This window comes from Embiotoca jacksoni, unplaced genomic scaffold (assembly GCF_022577435.1).
Source record: "Embiotoca jacksoni isolate LCO1_2020_lvr unplaced genomic scaffold, fEmbJac1.0.p SCAF_5, whole genome shotgun sequence".
NCBI lineage: Eukaryota > Metazoa > Chordata > Actinopteri > Embiotocidae > Embiotoca > Embiotoca jacksoni.
Window position 1 is genome coordinate 3,714,661 of NW_027185403.1, and position 16,353 is coordinate 3,731,013.

Below are 16,353 nucleotides of genomic sequence, written 5' to 3' on the forward strand. Positions count from 1 at the left end.
GAAGTATTTGTGGATTTGTTCCTGAGAACTAGATTAACAGCAGGATATGTGTTGTGTTTGTATAAATATGTTGACATCTTAATTTCCAAGCTGATGCACAGAATTAGACATGTAATGTATTTAAATGAATACAACATCAGTTATAACAGAGAAAACTGAAATACACAACATACTAACAATACCAACAGCTGATCTGAGGTTTAGGGTGTACGTATGATTACATGAACTGCAACTACACTGGCAATAAAAATACATTGTTACTGTTGCCAAGGACATGTTTTGATTCGTGGATTGAAATCATCACAGTAGGAAGAAAACCACTGTTTTACTCGCTGGTATGTGAATGTCCCTTCCCTTCATCCACATAAAAGATCTTGTAAAAAGCCAACGTCTAAATAATTCATCCTTTTTACATCTTCATCATGCACATGCATATTATGAATCAGGCTTCTGTACCAAGTTTCTGTTTGGGCTCCAAGTTTCTTTCAGGGCAACTTGAATATGGCCAAAATGATTAACTTGTGTTTTGACAAATATCTAATATTGATTATAATAAGGAAAAATGATGTCAGTCCTTATGAATTTGGCAGCAAAATTCTTCAGTTATGTGTTTTGCAATTTATCTAATCCTATTTTTTTTTTTTTTTTTTTTTTTTTGCTGTAATAGATTTTTTTTAAACGCTACTACTCAGTTTATCATTTTCCTCTTCTCTGATCTTTTTAAATAATAATGATCTTCTCTGATCTTCAAGTCACGAATTGTGTCTTTAATTAATTTTCTTTGCTGCCTTTTTTGTTGTTGATCTGAATTAATTTTATATTCAAACTTTATTTACAGCGTCACTCAGTGGCTAAATAAACATTAAACTTGGTGGAAATACATCGGGATTTTTGTACAGCCACGAGGAGCTGGTTTTTGTAGAAAACACACGAAAGTCTCACCAGATTTTAAGGGTGAAAGTGTGGATAAATGCTACTTTTGCGACTGAAGTCAATGAATGATGGAATACAAAGTTCAGCAGTAATGGAAAGAAGACTCCAGCTGTTTTGTCAGTGTGTCTTCTCATCAGTATTTTACCATCTTTAAATGCTTTCTGGTATTTACCCCTCTCTCTTTCCAGCTGTGACTTTTTACTCCTGATGTTGAGCTCATGTTTTCTTTTATGCTGTTTTATAGGCAACCCACAGCAGTAACCAGTTTATTTTCACAGGTTGAAACGGGCGATATTATTAGAGTAAATGTCAGTGATTTCGTTCCTGCAGATGCTGTCATTTTATCATCCAGGTATAGGAGTCCACCCTGCTGCCAGACTGTGGGGAACTTCTCCCTCTTTCTCTTCTTCTTCTTCTTGCTCTCTCTCAGCTCTCCCTAAAGAAGTCATGGTTAGATAGTACATCCAGCCAATATTGTCAAAGTGGGTTAAAAAAGAAATCTTGCTTTTGAAATGATGGGTCATACTCATCTAAAAATAATACTTTCAAGCATTTGAATTAAATATGATCCTCTTCAGTCTGATGTAACAGCCATCAATTCCTCAGCGAGAGTTGGTGGTAATGTGATTTTTAGATTAGATTTGAACAATCATATCAACATAAACCTACCTACCTCCTTCACCTTTTCAAAAACCATTTGGACCTGCTGTAACTGCAGCCTGCAGTTTTTCTCTACCTCTGTTTTTACTTCAAATTTACAGTATATTGTTCTTCAGTTTCTAGACCGGGAAGTCCTGACTTCCTCTGCTGGCTCAGCATTCAGGCACAACCAGCAATCTCACTGTGATGTGTTTTTCCAAGTGGTTTTGTGAAAAGGAGAACAGATGACCAACCATATATCTGATCATACAGGACTGATCATTGTGCTCTTCTCATCGCCCTGAAACTGAAACGGTTGTCTCTCTCCCTTGTTATGTTTGTCTGTTTGTCTTTTTTTTTTTTTTTTTTTTTTTATCCTCTCCATTCCTTTTTTTTTCTCCTCCCACTCATCCTCTACTCTTCTGCCCCCCTGTTACGAACAACTGCCACACTTTCTCTCTCTCGCCCCCTGCTGGTGTGCGGTTGCTAATATCAGGTGGCTGTTGGGGAAGTAGTCAGAGCTGCAAATGGGGATCACCTCCCGGCTGACCTCGTCATACTGTCGTCCAGGTCAGAAAACCAGCAACATTACCGACAAAACAGCGGTGGGAGAGACAGGGGCTGTGTGCAACCGGGACAACGCATTTTAGCTCTCCTGACACAAATTAGAGAGGTTTTGTTTTCCACACTTGAGGAAGGAAGGGGCCTGTGATTATTTTGGCAACATCCGGATAGTGGAGTGCCACAGTCAACAAGCAGCACATTCCTTTTTCCTTATTCATACTTTTCCTCTACGTTGTGGTTTGGCAGCCAGTTTATTGGCCGTTTATACAGTGATTTTATCCTGTTGTATTTAGTTTTACTACGTCCTGTGTATCATAGACCCTTTTAAATGTTTGGCTGAAATCTCTAACACGAGTGAATTGACATGAAGTATTACACCACAGGAGCACATTGCATCTTTTTAGATACATTCTTGTGGGTGTGAATATATTTTCCACATTCTTGCCCTTGTATGGCTTGTATTGCACCTTGAATGCAACAATTAAAGTAAATGTGGCACTTTGCATGCAGTCACATTCCAAGATGAGAAGGTGAAAACCATCTTGGATTCATAGTGTCGCTAACTTCACGAACTCCACCACATGTTACTGCCATTTCTATGAGCCTACGTGGACCTCGCAATCAGTAATAAAGTAGTATTCTGCTGTTTTATGAATAGTAGAGTTTTTAGAATTCACTTCCTGGCCATCACAGGAGACTTCTGCTCATCTCCATGAAACCAAACTCACATTTGATGGCTAACAGCAGCAGATTCCAAATATCTCACTGATTGTGATCAGGCTTCAATGTCTTCGGCATGAATAAATTACTCCATTAAGAGGAGCTAACCGGCGACCCTAGCTCACCTTAACCACCGGCATGCTCTAACTCTCTGTCCCTGTGCCCAGAGTCTGTCAGAGGCCCATTTGTTTGCTTTGTTTGTTGTGCTCGGTATTCCTGCTCGCCCCACTCGGATGTTTTTTTTCTCTCTCTTGTCCTTGTCTGTCTGCAGTGTATTTTAGCTTCTCTTGAAAGACAGTTAAACTCAGGGGCAGCACCAAACAACGATGTTATATCTGTTCTAAGGAGGTTTACTGTACATTAAATGGGTAACCTCAGTAGATTATTAATGTGGTGGCCTTTTTTGCTGGCATGCAGCATCTTTGTTTGCAGTGCTCTAGTCTTCTGCTATTGTCCTGTCGTGGCCCCTTTCTCTGTCACATTTAGTTGATAATAAATCGAGACTGGTTGTAAAATTTACATTAATACTGATAGACTATTTTTGCTATACTGTACAATATTATATCTTATTATAATAATATAAAACAGTGAACAGCTGAGGTTAGATTTACTGTAATTGAATAGCAGTTTACTGATGTTTATCGTAACGCCACTCCAAATGTCCATGTCCTCTCCCTTCACAACAGTGAGCCACAGGGTATGTGCTACATTGAAACGTCGAACTTGGACGGGGAAACAAACCTTAAGATCAGACAGGTCAGTGTCTCGTTTGCAACTTACCTTGCATACAATGAGGAGTAAAAAGTAACGCCGCTTTAATGCTGCTGTAATTGAACCAACAGGGTCTCCAAGTGACTGCAGACATAAAGGACATCGACAGCCTGATGCGTCTCTCTGGGCGGATGGAGTGTGAAAGCCCAAACCGCCATCTGTATGAGTTTGTCGGGAACATCCGCCTGACCGGACACAGGTGGGCTCAGTCGCAGAGCTCCATGCCTGGCTCTCTTTCCCCCTTACTTACTCAATAGCCCATTAGCCAGTATCAGAGCCAGAATCAGTGCATTATGAGGATTTAGGGCACATTTAATCTTTCTGCTGAAGAAATAAAAGGACCTGCTTCACTGATATTTTATTGCACATTTGTTTGGAGGCTTTCCAATTGTAAAGCTGTGTTGCTGCTGTGTCATTGCTTGATTGTAGGAGTCTGGGACAATAAAGCCATCCTCAATAAATGTTGTCACCTGAAGATACATTTGGCTTTTGGAGGATTAATAGTTTTATAGGCAGTATTTTTGAATTGATGGAACTCTTTTCACAAATGGAGAATTTTTTTTGCTTAGTGTGACATTGGTTGTTGGTTACTGGTAGTATTATTTAGCGATAAGGAATCAGGCAGACTTATGTTAAAGGACCAGTGTGTAGGATATAGATGGATCAATTGGAAGAAAATTAACTTAAAATTCATAAATATGTTTTCATGAGTCTATAATCACCTGAAATCAAGAATAAGGTTTTTGTATCAGGTTTCTTTAGAATGAGGTCTTAATGTCCACATAGGGTGGGGGTCCTCTTCCATGTTTTACTACCATGTATCTACAGTAACCCAGATGGGACAAACTAAACATTTACTGTATATTCTCCCACATGCTTGGAAGAGGAGGGTGAGGCGAAGGGTGTTTAGTTGGCTGCAGCCTCCCTGCTAGATGCTATTACATCCAGCACACTGCTCCTTTTAAATCTGTGGCTGTATGTAAGAGCAACACTCACTGATTTGTATTGTATTTGATGCACTAATGACAGTGATGTTTGCCACTACAGCACAGTACCACTGGGTCCAGACCAGATCCTACTGAGAGGAGCCCAGCTCAGGAACACGCAGTGGGTCCATGGTGTGGTGGTCTACACAGGACACGACACGAAGCTCATGCAGGTGCGTTACATTTGTATAGTATTTGGTATATTATTTGCAGTTACAAATAAAAAAATAAATAAAAAAAATCAGTCTGTCAAACTGGCAAAATGAGAAAAAAAAATATTTTAAACGTTTATTTTCTGCTGATTTATCTGTTTGATACCATTGTAGCTGTAGTCATACAGGTTATGCAGCCAAATCTGTAACTGTCAAATTATGCTAAACAGTATATCAAACTATATGTCAGACTGCATGTACCTGCTTCCATATCACCAAACCTTGCAATGGTTTCTCAGTATTAGTATTCACACATTTAAAAGAGTTTGGATGTATAAGTTGCATTTATTGCCATCGAATAGAAAGAGAACTCCACCATTTGTCATACTTCTTCATTTTTTACTGCAACTATCTTGTCATGTGTTTCCCAGAATTCCACACGTCCTCCTCTGAAGCTGTCCAACGTGGAGCGCATCACCAACTTTCAGATCCTGGTGCTGTTTGGCTGCCTGCTGGCCATCTCTCTAGTCTGCTCCATTGGCCAAACCATCTGGAAGTACCAATATGGCAATGATGCCTGGTACATGGATCTCAACTGTAAGAGTCTCGACAGCCCACGCGGCTCATCTTATTCCACATATTTTGTCTCACTTGTTCATATCAGCTTATTTCTTTGTCATTTTGAGTTCTTTGATGCTGGTATGTGTCGTGTCGTTTTTATGTTGCCTCAGTTAAACTATGTTTCGCATTACAAGTGAAATATGTGGCAATGTGGGAATAAGTGAATTCCCTGTTAAAGAAAAGACAGTGACATGCATAAATGTGTTGTGAATGAGTCTGATTGAAAAAGAAATGGTTGAATATCACTGCGCTGCTGTACTTTTTGGTTCCTTTCTAATGTTCTGTTTGATTTTGTTGTTTTCTTTGTTGTCGTTTTTTTAACAGCTCCAGGTAACAACCATTTAAAAGCCTTGGCCATCCGTGAATGACCCTCCCTTACTAACCCCTTACTGAAGCTCTGCCTTTGCTAAGCAAATGAAGCCCCCCTACCCTCGCCCCCTATATGGTTGCCCTACTTTGTATGGGCCCATGCCATGGACAAGCACATACCAGGGATCCAACAATAGGTTTTTCCCTTCAAGCTCTCTTATACCTTCGTCTAGTTATTTTCAGTGCCTGATGCAAACAGTGTCTCACTTTTCCTCCATTTTTTTTTGTGCCACGTTAAACGCTTTGCAGTTTCCAAGCTTCAGACCGTCATTTTTTTTTTTCCCCCTCATTTTTCTACAAGAAAATGAATAGCAGCATTTACTTTGACTGCAAGGGAGATGAGGTTGTGCTCGGGAAGCTTTTCATAGCAGGAGGCTTGTACGTGTTTATTGCTAGAACACAACATGTGATGCAACCCGAGGGGCAGGGGCTGACATTTTCTAAATGCCTCTGCTGCCGCCTTTTCTTGTGTGGATTTTTCAAAGGACAGAGAGGGGAGGGGGAGAGGTGCAAACCCGCGTAGTTCTTACATGCATTCTCAAACCATTATAGTAAACATTAGAAGTTACAGACATTAATGCAATACAAAATATGGGCTGCTCAGTTTCTGACAGTTGGTCTGTTGTGATGAAGCTCTGAACCTGGTATGCAAAGTGATTATCGTGACACTCTGGCCATTACTCTGTATCCTGATAGGCCTGTGTAGGAGAGGTTGTGCCCTGGTCAATTTAAGCTTGCATTACGACGTACACTGTCCCTTTAGATAAGGCGTTGGCATTGGCTTCTATTGATTTTGTGAGGGTTTTAATATTGTCCTCGGTGGCATTAAAGCCCACATCTAAAAGACCCCATATCAAACTGACGAGGGGAGTGTAAGTCATAAAGCAAGTGTCCATCTTGAGACTGATTTTACTTCCATAGGGAGTTGTTGAGACTCTGTCCAGTGCACATTATCCAACCTGTGACAAAAGAGAGAGGTGGGGAGATTGTCATGACTTCAACATCCAGATTACTCACATCGCTTTGTTTTTTCTAAATTATTGTAACTTCACTCACTCATCAACATTTGGATGATGCAGGCAGGGACTGAAGAGTCGATGTTAGCCCAACACACATCATGCCGGCTCATATCCTGTGACTATGCATGTCTGGTGACGAATGAATTTGACTTTGACCTGTCACAAAGTGCTGACACTGGTCATTGCAATAAGCCTATACTGTATGTTGTGACAGCTTAACTGGTGCAGGCTTTGAGAGGAAGAAACTTACTGTTATTTGTTTTGCTTTCATGTCACTGTTCAGTTTGTTTATTTTAGGTTGTGTACAATATTTAGCACCATATCACTGAATTTATACAGACTATCACTGCAAACTGTTGCTGTCTCAACTGACAGCCTGGTAAACGTTTCTTTGTCCCACTTCTGCTTTTAGCATGTTGAGGTTTTTTCACCCAAATGTAGACGTGCCGTGTGAAACCAGTGAAAAGCTCACTCAGAAAAAAGAAGTGAAACAATGTACAGTCAACCTGCTGTGAATGAATTATTAGAAATGTTTGTATGTTCATTTGCTTGAATATACACAGTTAGAACATCTTATTTTCACATGACTATTACATGCCATTGAGCAGTTGTGTGGCTTGTGCATGTCCTGGTTTGCTCTGGTTTGATTGCTTTAATGACTTCCTAATGACTCTCTGCTGGTCCAATCCAGAATCACTCTCCCATCTGATAGCAGCATTTCTGCGTAACATAATGAGTGAAATGAGGTGATGTAGTGATCATCATTAACACCCAAACTTTTTTGCTGACATAATCCACCCACTCTTTTCCACTTCTTGTTGGTTGCGAATGTGCTATGGACTGAGTCTCCCTCCTTTGTCTTGAGAGCATCCGATACGTTTGTCTTCCCCCCCACTTCTGAAAAAGTGTTCCCTCCTATATGTGTTGTTGTAGCAGTAGCTTCCATTCTGCCACCTTCTTTGTGCCACTCAGTCTTTTGTTTTGCAATCGTTCTGTCATGGGGAAGGGTCTGGCCCTCTCAACCGCAATGCTAAGATCAAGGCTTGGGTTGAGGAAGGTAACATTTGCACCTCCTGCAAGCTGAGGAAAGGTAAATCTCACCCCTCCTGTTTTCATGTTTGGTGTCAGTGGGGTTACATGTTGATCATTGCCAATTTGTTTGGGGCTTTCTGGGGACCAGCATCATTTTGCATAGTGCTTTGTGGAATTCATTGCCTGGATCATGCTGGATGCCAAGGCTGCTGCTGTGACACTAATGACATTTTGAGATACTTCAGTCCCTGTTCGCTACCTTGAATCTTTGGGACATTAAATTGGATTGCTAATCGGTTGAGCTGTAAGAGGATGAGGTTGGGTGGAAGAAATGGTTAATTCCAGCTAATGCACGATATTAGCCCAAAACATTTTTCTGGATTGGGATAATGTTGATCATTGGCTGGAAGAAGCTTTGGGCATTTTAATTGAACTAACTGATGTTTACCAACCAGCACTGATGAGTCTCCTGTGTATCACTTCCCTCTGTCCAACACTCGTCCCCTGATAGATGGCGGGGCAGCTAACTTTGGCCTCAACTTCCTCACCTTCATTATCCTGTTCAACAACCTGATCCCCATCAGTCTCCTGGTCACACTGGAGGTTATCAAGTTCATCCAAGCCTTTTTCATCAACTGGGTGAGTAAAACCATGTCAATGAACAGAACTCCAAATATGAGATAAATGGACTATTTTCTTGATAGATGAGACTTTTATAAAAGGAAACTAACTTTTAGATGCGCCCTTTAGATTCACCTCCATGCATGGCATAATACAAGAAGACACTGTAAATAAACAGTTTACAGTTTCAATTTATTCATTTATTTAATTTAAAATCTATAAAAACCAACTGTGCACTACCTGCCCAGCACCAAACAGAAGACAGTTTGTGAAATGTGGGGAACATGAATGAACATTTAGCAGTTTAAGAACCAGATATTTTCCTCATGAGGGAGTAGAGACCAAAACAGAACTAAAAGGAAAGTGAACATTGAGCTTAAACTTGTCAAGTCGACACCAATGTGACTCCAAATGAATGTTAATGTTGCCATGTATCTGCCGTTGTTAGATAAAACATTTTCCATTTCCACGTTCCATATCTAAATTACTTTCATGGATATGTGTTGATATCTGTAAAGACTACTGGAAAGCCAAAATGCATAAAAGGTGATACAAAGCATTTGATTTGACACCTTGAATAATGCACTTTTTACTGTATATCCTAAGTAACTCGGTCAAACTCACCAAATATCTCAGCTGAGGAATCATACAGGTTTTTTTGCCCACAGTTATTCTGAGTCTTTATTCATAAAATTTTAAATGAATCCCTGGCAATTAATTTTTAGCAACATTTAGGGTGTTCTCAGTTGGTTTCTCTTCTCACAGCTCCAGTTGGTTCGGTATTTTCTTTGGACTAAAGTGAAGTTTTTCTTTTTTCTTTTTACTTTCACCACTGATCAGAAATGTACTTTGTTGAAAATGTATGTTATTACCAGGAAAGTTGGTTTATTTAATGAAGTTACACTTAAAGTTCTACTCTGATTGGTTTCAGGACACCGATATGCTCTATGAGCCCACAAACACACCTGCCATGGCCCGCACCTCCAATCTGAATGAAGAATTAGGCCAGGTAAACAATGCAAATATTATTATATAATAAATATAAATCCATCTCTTGTTTAAAATAAAGTGTATACTTATGAAGTTTTATTTTGTGGTTTTCGACAGGTGAAATACATTTTCTCTGACAAGACAGGAACCCTGACCTGTAACGTGATGCAGTTCAAGAAGTGCACCATCGCTGGTGTGGCCTATGGGTATGTTTCGTTGCCCCCCCTTTTAAAATGTTTTCCCTGTCTCCCTCCTCGCATCCTCTGCCCCCATCACCTTCATTAAATGCCGAGTGTGCACCATAGTACATCTGGCGTTTCTCTCTTCTCCCTTGCCTTCTCATTAGCAGCTGCATCAGTGCTCTTCTCAACATAAACTATAAATAACAGGCGGACAGACATTTGCAAGCGAAGGCACTTTACACTCTCCTTCGCAGGCTTTCGTCCATCATTTGTCACGTTGGAGGTGTTTGTGAAAACTGGCTGTCCAGTATTTTGTTTGTGTGGTCCGGAGCTTGACAGTGTTTTGACACAAATTGGTAATAAACAGTTTCCGATTGGAAACACAGGGATTTAGCCAAAATTCATAGTCCACATATTTGCTTTATTTTTCCTCAGCTCTACTGACATAAAAGCATATTCATTTAACATTTCATTAAATCAGCCTTAAATGCTTTTTCCCTTCTCCCTTCTTATTACATTTTTGTGCATAGATAATTAGCCTCGGTGGATGCAAAACAAGTGGGAGAGCAGAGTGTCTTTACAGAACCAAAACAAGTGCAGGCGTGACAGTACATGATTAATCCCATTAGGATTCAATTAAAGGCATGATTGACGAAGTGCAGACTGAAGGACAAAAGGCAGTATTTTATCTGGAGTTCTCTGAATTCAATCTTTCATCCGGTTGTGATTACAAGCCAAGTGATTGTCGGTCAACAATCTTAAGTCACATCAAGTAGTTATGATGCGATACCTGATGTTTAATTTTTAACTACTGCTGATGCTGATTAACGAGACAGATGTGTTTTCTTTGTGCTACACAATGTGTTTTCTTTGTGCTACACAATGTCTTTTCTTTTTTTCTTGTCTTTTTAACGGTTATTTAATTGGGTCAATCTTGCTGGTCATCAGGGACCAACACTCTTCCCTTCAAAGACTGAAGTTAGGCAGCAGTCTGTCCTTCCTTCATTCCAAGTAAAGATGTTTTTCTTTGATTCTCTGAAATGAGGACTCCCACTAATGCAACTGATAAATATGGATGAGTGTTTCATAGCAGGAGGGAAGAAGGCAGGTTCTAATGAGGCGAGGCTGTTTTGATGATTCCATCGTTATGACCCTCTCTTCCTCTTCTGAGTTTCCAAGATAAGAGTTTGGAGGTTCATAAACTGTTTACAGTACAGGTCATTGTACTGTAAAACAATCCTGCAGACGTTTACAATGTTAACTGTAACATTAATATAAACCATTCTGATGCTGCAACTATGTCCATCCAAACCATCCATCCATCCATCCATTATCTATACCCGCTTTATCCTGAACAGGGTCACGGGGGGGGGGCTGGAGCCTATCCCAGCTCACATTGGTCGAAGGCAGGGTTCACCCTGTACAGGTCGCCAGTCCATCACAGGGCCACATAGAGACAGACGGAAACAAAGACCATTCACGTTCACACATAAGGGCAATTTGTAGAACCATCAGTTAACCTTAGGTGCATGTTTTTTGGTGGTGGGAGGAAGCTGGAGTACCCGGAGAGAACCCACGCAGGCACACGGAGAACATGCAAACTCCGCAAACAAAGGCCCAGGCCCGGATTTGAACCCAGAACCTTTTTGCTGTGAGGCAACAATGCTAACCACTGCACCCATCCAAACCGATTGGTTTAATTTAATTTTGTATATACTGTATATTCAAATTATTTTAACGAAAGGGAACTGAACATGTCACTGCAGAAACACTTTACATTATTTCAGTGCATATTACATTGCATTGAATTACCATAGTCTCACAATCTAAATATCTCTTACCTCGCTGCTATCGTCACAGAGCATAAATGTGTCTGCAGGTTTGTTTTGGTGGTTTTTATTGTTTTGTTTTTGTAGTCTTTTCTGATTCCAAACATTATTTCACCACCTAAGCTAGCGGCACATCACACTTTAGTACCTGTCAGTATTTTGGGGTGTTTTTGCTAGTTCATACTGTGTGTGCACCTGCGGTGCGGGTGCGTTGGTCTTACAATGAGCTGTGGTCAGACGCATTGTTGGTGCATTTCTATCTTGAGGCAGCAGAAGGCAATTGTGTGATTAACCAGCAAAAACCTGGTCTTAAGTCACTAGTGCAGCATTTTACTGATATTTGAATCGTGCATTGTTAAGATTGTAATATGTGCTCAATGCACATATTACAATCTTAACTTAGTCTGCTGTTTCACACACAGGGACATGCAACAGCACACAAACAGGCACACAATTAAAAATAAAAAAGACTACAACATGAAAGATTATTATTGATCTGCGCAATCTGTACAAAAGCAGATGTGTTTTCCCTAAAGCGTTCTTTTCCTGGCATATCTGCCATTATAATAGCAATCTGAAATAGTGGAAGTGTACCTAGTTTATAAAAGGAATGAGAGATGACACTCTGATTGGTTTATTTCACATTGCGGCCAAAACACACTTAATTAATTAAGAGACTAAGTACAACTGTTTTGATCCATGTATCTTACTTTGCACAGACTATCTGCTGTTAAACTACCAAACGTGGGTTTGGGTATATCAATGCCAAGATGATTAAATCGGTTTGAGATTCTAGCATATACAATGATATAAACATGTAACGCATTCATCATTGTTTTATCTACCCATCAGTGAAAGAGCTTGAGAAGCTTGAATCTCTTAGCACATTGTTATATACAGTTTGATAACTCATTACTTCCTTCCTGTTCCCATCATTGAGGCATTCAGCCGTCTAAGTAGTCAGGAGGCAGATATTGTTTAATTAAACTTTAAAATGCTGGAATTAACATACTTGAAGGCTTTTTTAACACTTCATTTTAGAATAATAATTTTTGCCTCTGCGTCAGGAAGCGGTTTATAATCTTGTGAGAAAAATTAGCTTGTTTGAGTAGAAACAAAGATAAAAGATGGCATGTTTTTATACAAATGAATGAACAAGCATGTGCATAATACTTACTCTGTAGCGTGACTTGTAATTTGGTGCCGGCACACACACACAAAGCCCCCCTGACACTGCCGCCTGCATGTGTTCCTCACCACAAATTAAGTGCTGCTGTAATTAATAAAGCCATCCCCAAGGGTGAAGACATTAATTAATTCCACTGGATTGGAGTCCAAATCTGAAGGAGAGATACTGTAGGTTAGAGAGGCTCCCAGAATCCTCCTGGGTGTTATTCGTTCAGACTAGAGAGAGCACATATTTTTTACATGCTCTCAAATGACAAAAATATGTCTTGATTTATTATTATTTTAATAGCACCGACTTCTCTAGGAGTTCAGTCATTGTTGGGTGTGTCCCAGTGGATGTGCGCATCAGATGTAGTTGTAACATATGTGTAATAATGTACATTAGCTGCTATGCAGACGTAGTTTGCTGTTAACGCAAATAATTCCAGTGTTGACAGAAGGTGGAAGAGCGAACGGCTCACAGTATGAATCAAACTGAGCCTGAATCAAATGGAGAACCGTAATGTTCAGTGGAGCACGTCGTCTGGTCGGCTACACTCCGTACACTTAACAAAATCCTGCGCTGCAGTTAGTCCGCCAGAGCAGAGATGTCAAAATAATTTGGTGCCTCAATTTTGAGTTGAGTGCTCTCTGACCACATTTAGTTTCTAACATTGTTGTTTTTAACGCTGCATTCACTGGTGACCACGAACATATCCACAAAATGCTAACAGACATGTTGCAGCTGTTGCACTGTTACAGCTTCTTACAGCTGTTACAGCTGCAAAGACATGCTCCCGCTATTAAAATACAAAACATTCGTAATTATCCTAAACTGATATTTCATTGAATTTTCTCTTGAAACACAATGTCCTCAGCGCAGTATAAACCGTCTAATGTACTATAACCAAATTATACTGAGATATATATACATAATTGTCCAGACATCTTATGTGCATCCAGTTATTATATTATCAGCCTCACAATGCGTCCATTGAACTATGATGACTTTTGTTCCTCCTTCGGTTGAGGTTAGGTTAGGTTAGGTTAGGTAGGTTAGGTAGTTACTTTATTAATCCCCGAGGGGAAATTTTTTAAATTTTTTTAATTTAATTTTAGGTTCACTAAAATGTTACTGGCAAAAATTATATTTATCCTTAGAGTCATCGCAATTGTTATTACACTTTATTACATTGCGAATTGTAAAACCTGAAACCTGTCTGGTAAAAATCTAATTTCTTAGCACTTTAGCTTTTGCAAAGAATAAACAAACAAGATATAATATGAGAAGATATAGGATGGTTTTTTTCTTACCTGTGGACAGAGATAGAAATAAATAAATCTTGAAATAAATATATATATATATGCTATGCTAGGCTAACTGACTGCTCCAAGTATGTAGCTCTCTGCAATAACCTTAATATTTTATATGAATATCCCTTTCGAGAAAAAGAGAGCCTGCTGTAATCACTGCTGTCAACCTAACCCCAGCACCTTAGCTGCAGCCCCTCCTCGCATCTGACCTATCACACTAACTCTTAACAATCCCATTTTTTACTCTACACCTTGCGTATTGCACATTCACAGAACATGTTAACGAACACGATGCTTTTTGTTCTCCACCTTCGCTCCAACAGTCACGTCCCTGAGGCTGAGGAAGGTAGTTTTGCAGAGGATGACTGGTAAGACGATGGGTGTTCAATGCTGGTCGTTTTCTTTCCCGCTTCTGTGATGTATTGGTGCTGCCTTGCCTTGTGAAAATTGTGACTTTGAACACAATACCTCAGTGTGTGTTTGTTTTTCTTTGTGTGTTCAGTACACATGGGACGTGTTGTATGTGACTGTGGCTTTTGAATCTCTGTATATATCTGTTTAAGCGAAGGGATATCTTGAATCGAGTCGTTATTATGTATACTTATGGCTCAGTATCTGGTTTGATAGACCAAGCCTTCCAGCGTTTACTGTATGTTGTGTTGAAGCTGAAGCGGTGCAGCTCACTCCCCTGTTCTCCAGTAAACATCAAACTAACTTTGGAGATGGTAGCTACACACCCACTTATTCTCTCTCTTTTCCCACACAAGCACACACACGAAAACACAATGCGCACACACTCTTGCACGGTCCTACTTCTGAGATCCATCTGCTACAGTGGTGAGATCTGCAGTAACAGCATGGGTGTGTCTCATCCATTTTGCATGGGGGGATTGGAGCCTGTTTGTTAATGCCTATTATGCCAAAATGTTGAGTCTTGCTGCTTTAAAAGATGTTGGCAGCTTCCATGAAAGCATGTCTCTTTATATTGCTATTTTTCCTCCACTGAAACAACTGATTTCGATGCTTTATTTATACACATGATATGTTAGAGATACAGGAACAGCTGAAATATTAATGAGTGTGTTTTGTTCTTGATGGATTTAAAAAAAACAAGCAAAACGAGTGCTGAATATGTCTTATTCTTCTGGTTTCTTTTTAAAATCTATTTAAATTAATGTCATTTTAAAATATGGCTTATGAGTCCAGAGTCAAACCCTGTAGAAGTTCTTTGATATCGCTGATGGAGCTCGCTTATAAGTTTATTATTTCCTCCCTCTAACGGGAACAGGACAGTCTGATGTGTCACAGGTTTGATCTGGAACTGGTCCCTGGTTATTGACTGTGAACAGCCAGCACCCTTGTTCCCATAGTGACAGGACCTCTGTATGCCGGCAGATAATCGATAGCCATCTGTCCTCACCCAGCCTCGTGCCCCACAAATTTCATTTCAAGGCAATCGATGTGGAGAGCTACACTAATGCCGCTGTAAAAAAATGTTGTAGGGCTTCCTTCCACAGAAACATTATTAATTACACAAAAAATAACATGTTGAGTGTTTGTGGGAGAATTTGTACATGTTTTTGTATCACATATGAACATATAAGGTGGCTTAGTAGCTTGTATCCATGCATTTGGAAATTTGGATCTGACCTACCACAGTTTTACAGTATATGATACGAAACTTAAAGCTATTTAGTTGAAAAATCCGACCTGCCTGGTAATGTACGCAGAGCATTTAGTAATGCAGATTGTTTTCCAATTTCTCCGTGACATGCAGTATTTTAATCAAGCCTGTAGGTGTGATAAATCTCTTTGACCTCAAGTGCATCTATGTTGGTGGAACACAATATCGACTCCAGCCTTGCTGTTTAATTGCATTGCTGACTTTTTCCTATTATTCCTTCCCTGCAAACCTCTATTTTCTGTGCAGTAGATGGGAATATTACTGGCACGGCCGGCTGGTCGGGTCTCGGGGGATCTGAACAGCGTATCCTGCGGGATCAGAAAGACTTATGGTCACTAATGGCAGCCTCAGTTACATTTCTATCAAACCCCAATGCCATGGACAAAGCTGCTGTCTGCCTGATCACAGAATCATGAATCGATCCAGCGAGCGGCTGGTGGCTACTTACAAAACTGCTGCCCTAAATCGCTGTTACAGGCCTAAAAAAAACCCACCCTTTTATTACCGAAAATCATCCGCAATCCAAATTACTTTTTTTCCAGCTTGGCATGACTTTCTGTTGTCGATGAAAGATGTGTAGTTGGTGCCTTATACCTATCACATTTCTCGATATTGAATTGTTCTGCATTTTGCCAGAAATAAAAAAACAAAAGTATTCCTGGTACAAGTATGAGACTAATTGTGTTTCCAGTAATTTCTTAGGGTTGGCTTTGATTAGTGTATGAGTAATGTGGTGTTTTTTTGCTGCCAGAAATTCAGC

At 39.9% G+C, this 16,353-nt stretch overlaps 1 protein-coding gene across 2 annotated transcripts in view; it reads left to right on the forward strand.

The window, feature by feature from the left end:
* atp8a1 (ATPase phospholipid transporting 8A1) overlaps positions 1-16,353 on the forward strand; it is a 103,599-nt gene that overhangs the window by 32,811 nt on the left and 54,435 nt on the right. The window contains exons 7-15 of one of the 2 annotated variants that reach the window (XM_069171912.1): positions 2,069-2,142; positions 3,543-3,612; positions 3,699-3,826; positions 4,675-4,786; positions 5,197-5,362; positions 8,318-8,445; positions 9,359-9,436; positions 9,535-9,623; positions 14,233-14,277. In XM_069171912.1, coding sequence (XP_069028013.1) covers positions 2,069-2,142; positions 3,543-3,612; positions 3,699-3,826; positions 4,675-4,786; positions 5,197-5,362; positions 8,318-8,445; positions 9,359-9,436; positions 9,535-9,623; positions 14,233-14,277 — 890 coding nt within the window. The remainder of the gene's footprint in view (positions 1-2,068; positions 2,143-3,542; positions 3,613-3,698; positions 3,827-4,674; positions 4,787-5,196; positions 5,363-8,317; positions 8,446-9,358; positions 9,437-9,534; positions 9,624-14,232; positions 14,278-16,353) is intronic. The other variant, XM_069171913.1, reaches the window with a different exon arrangement.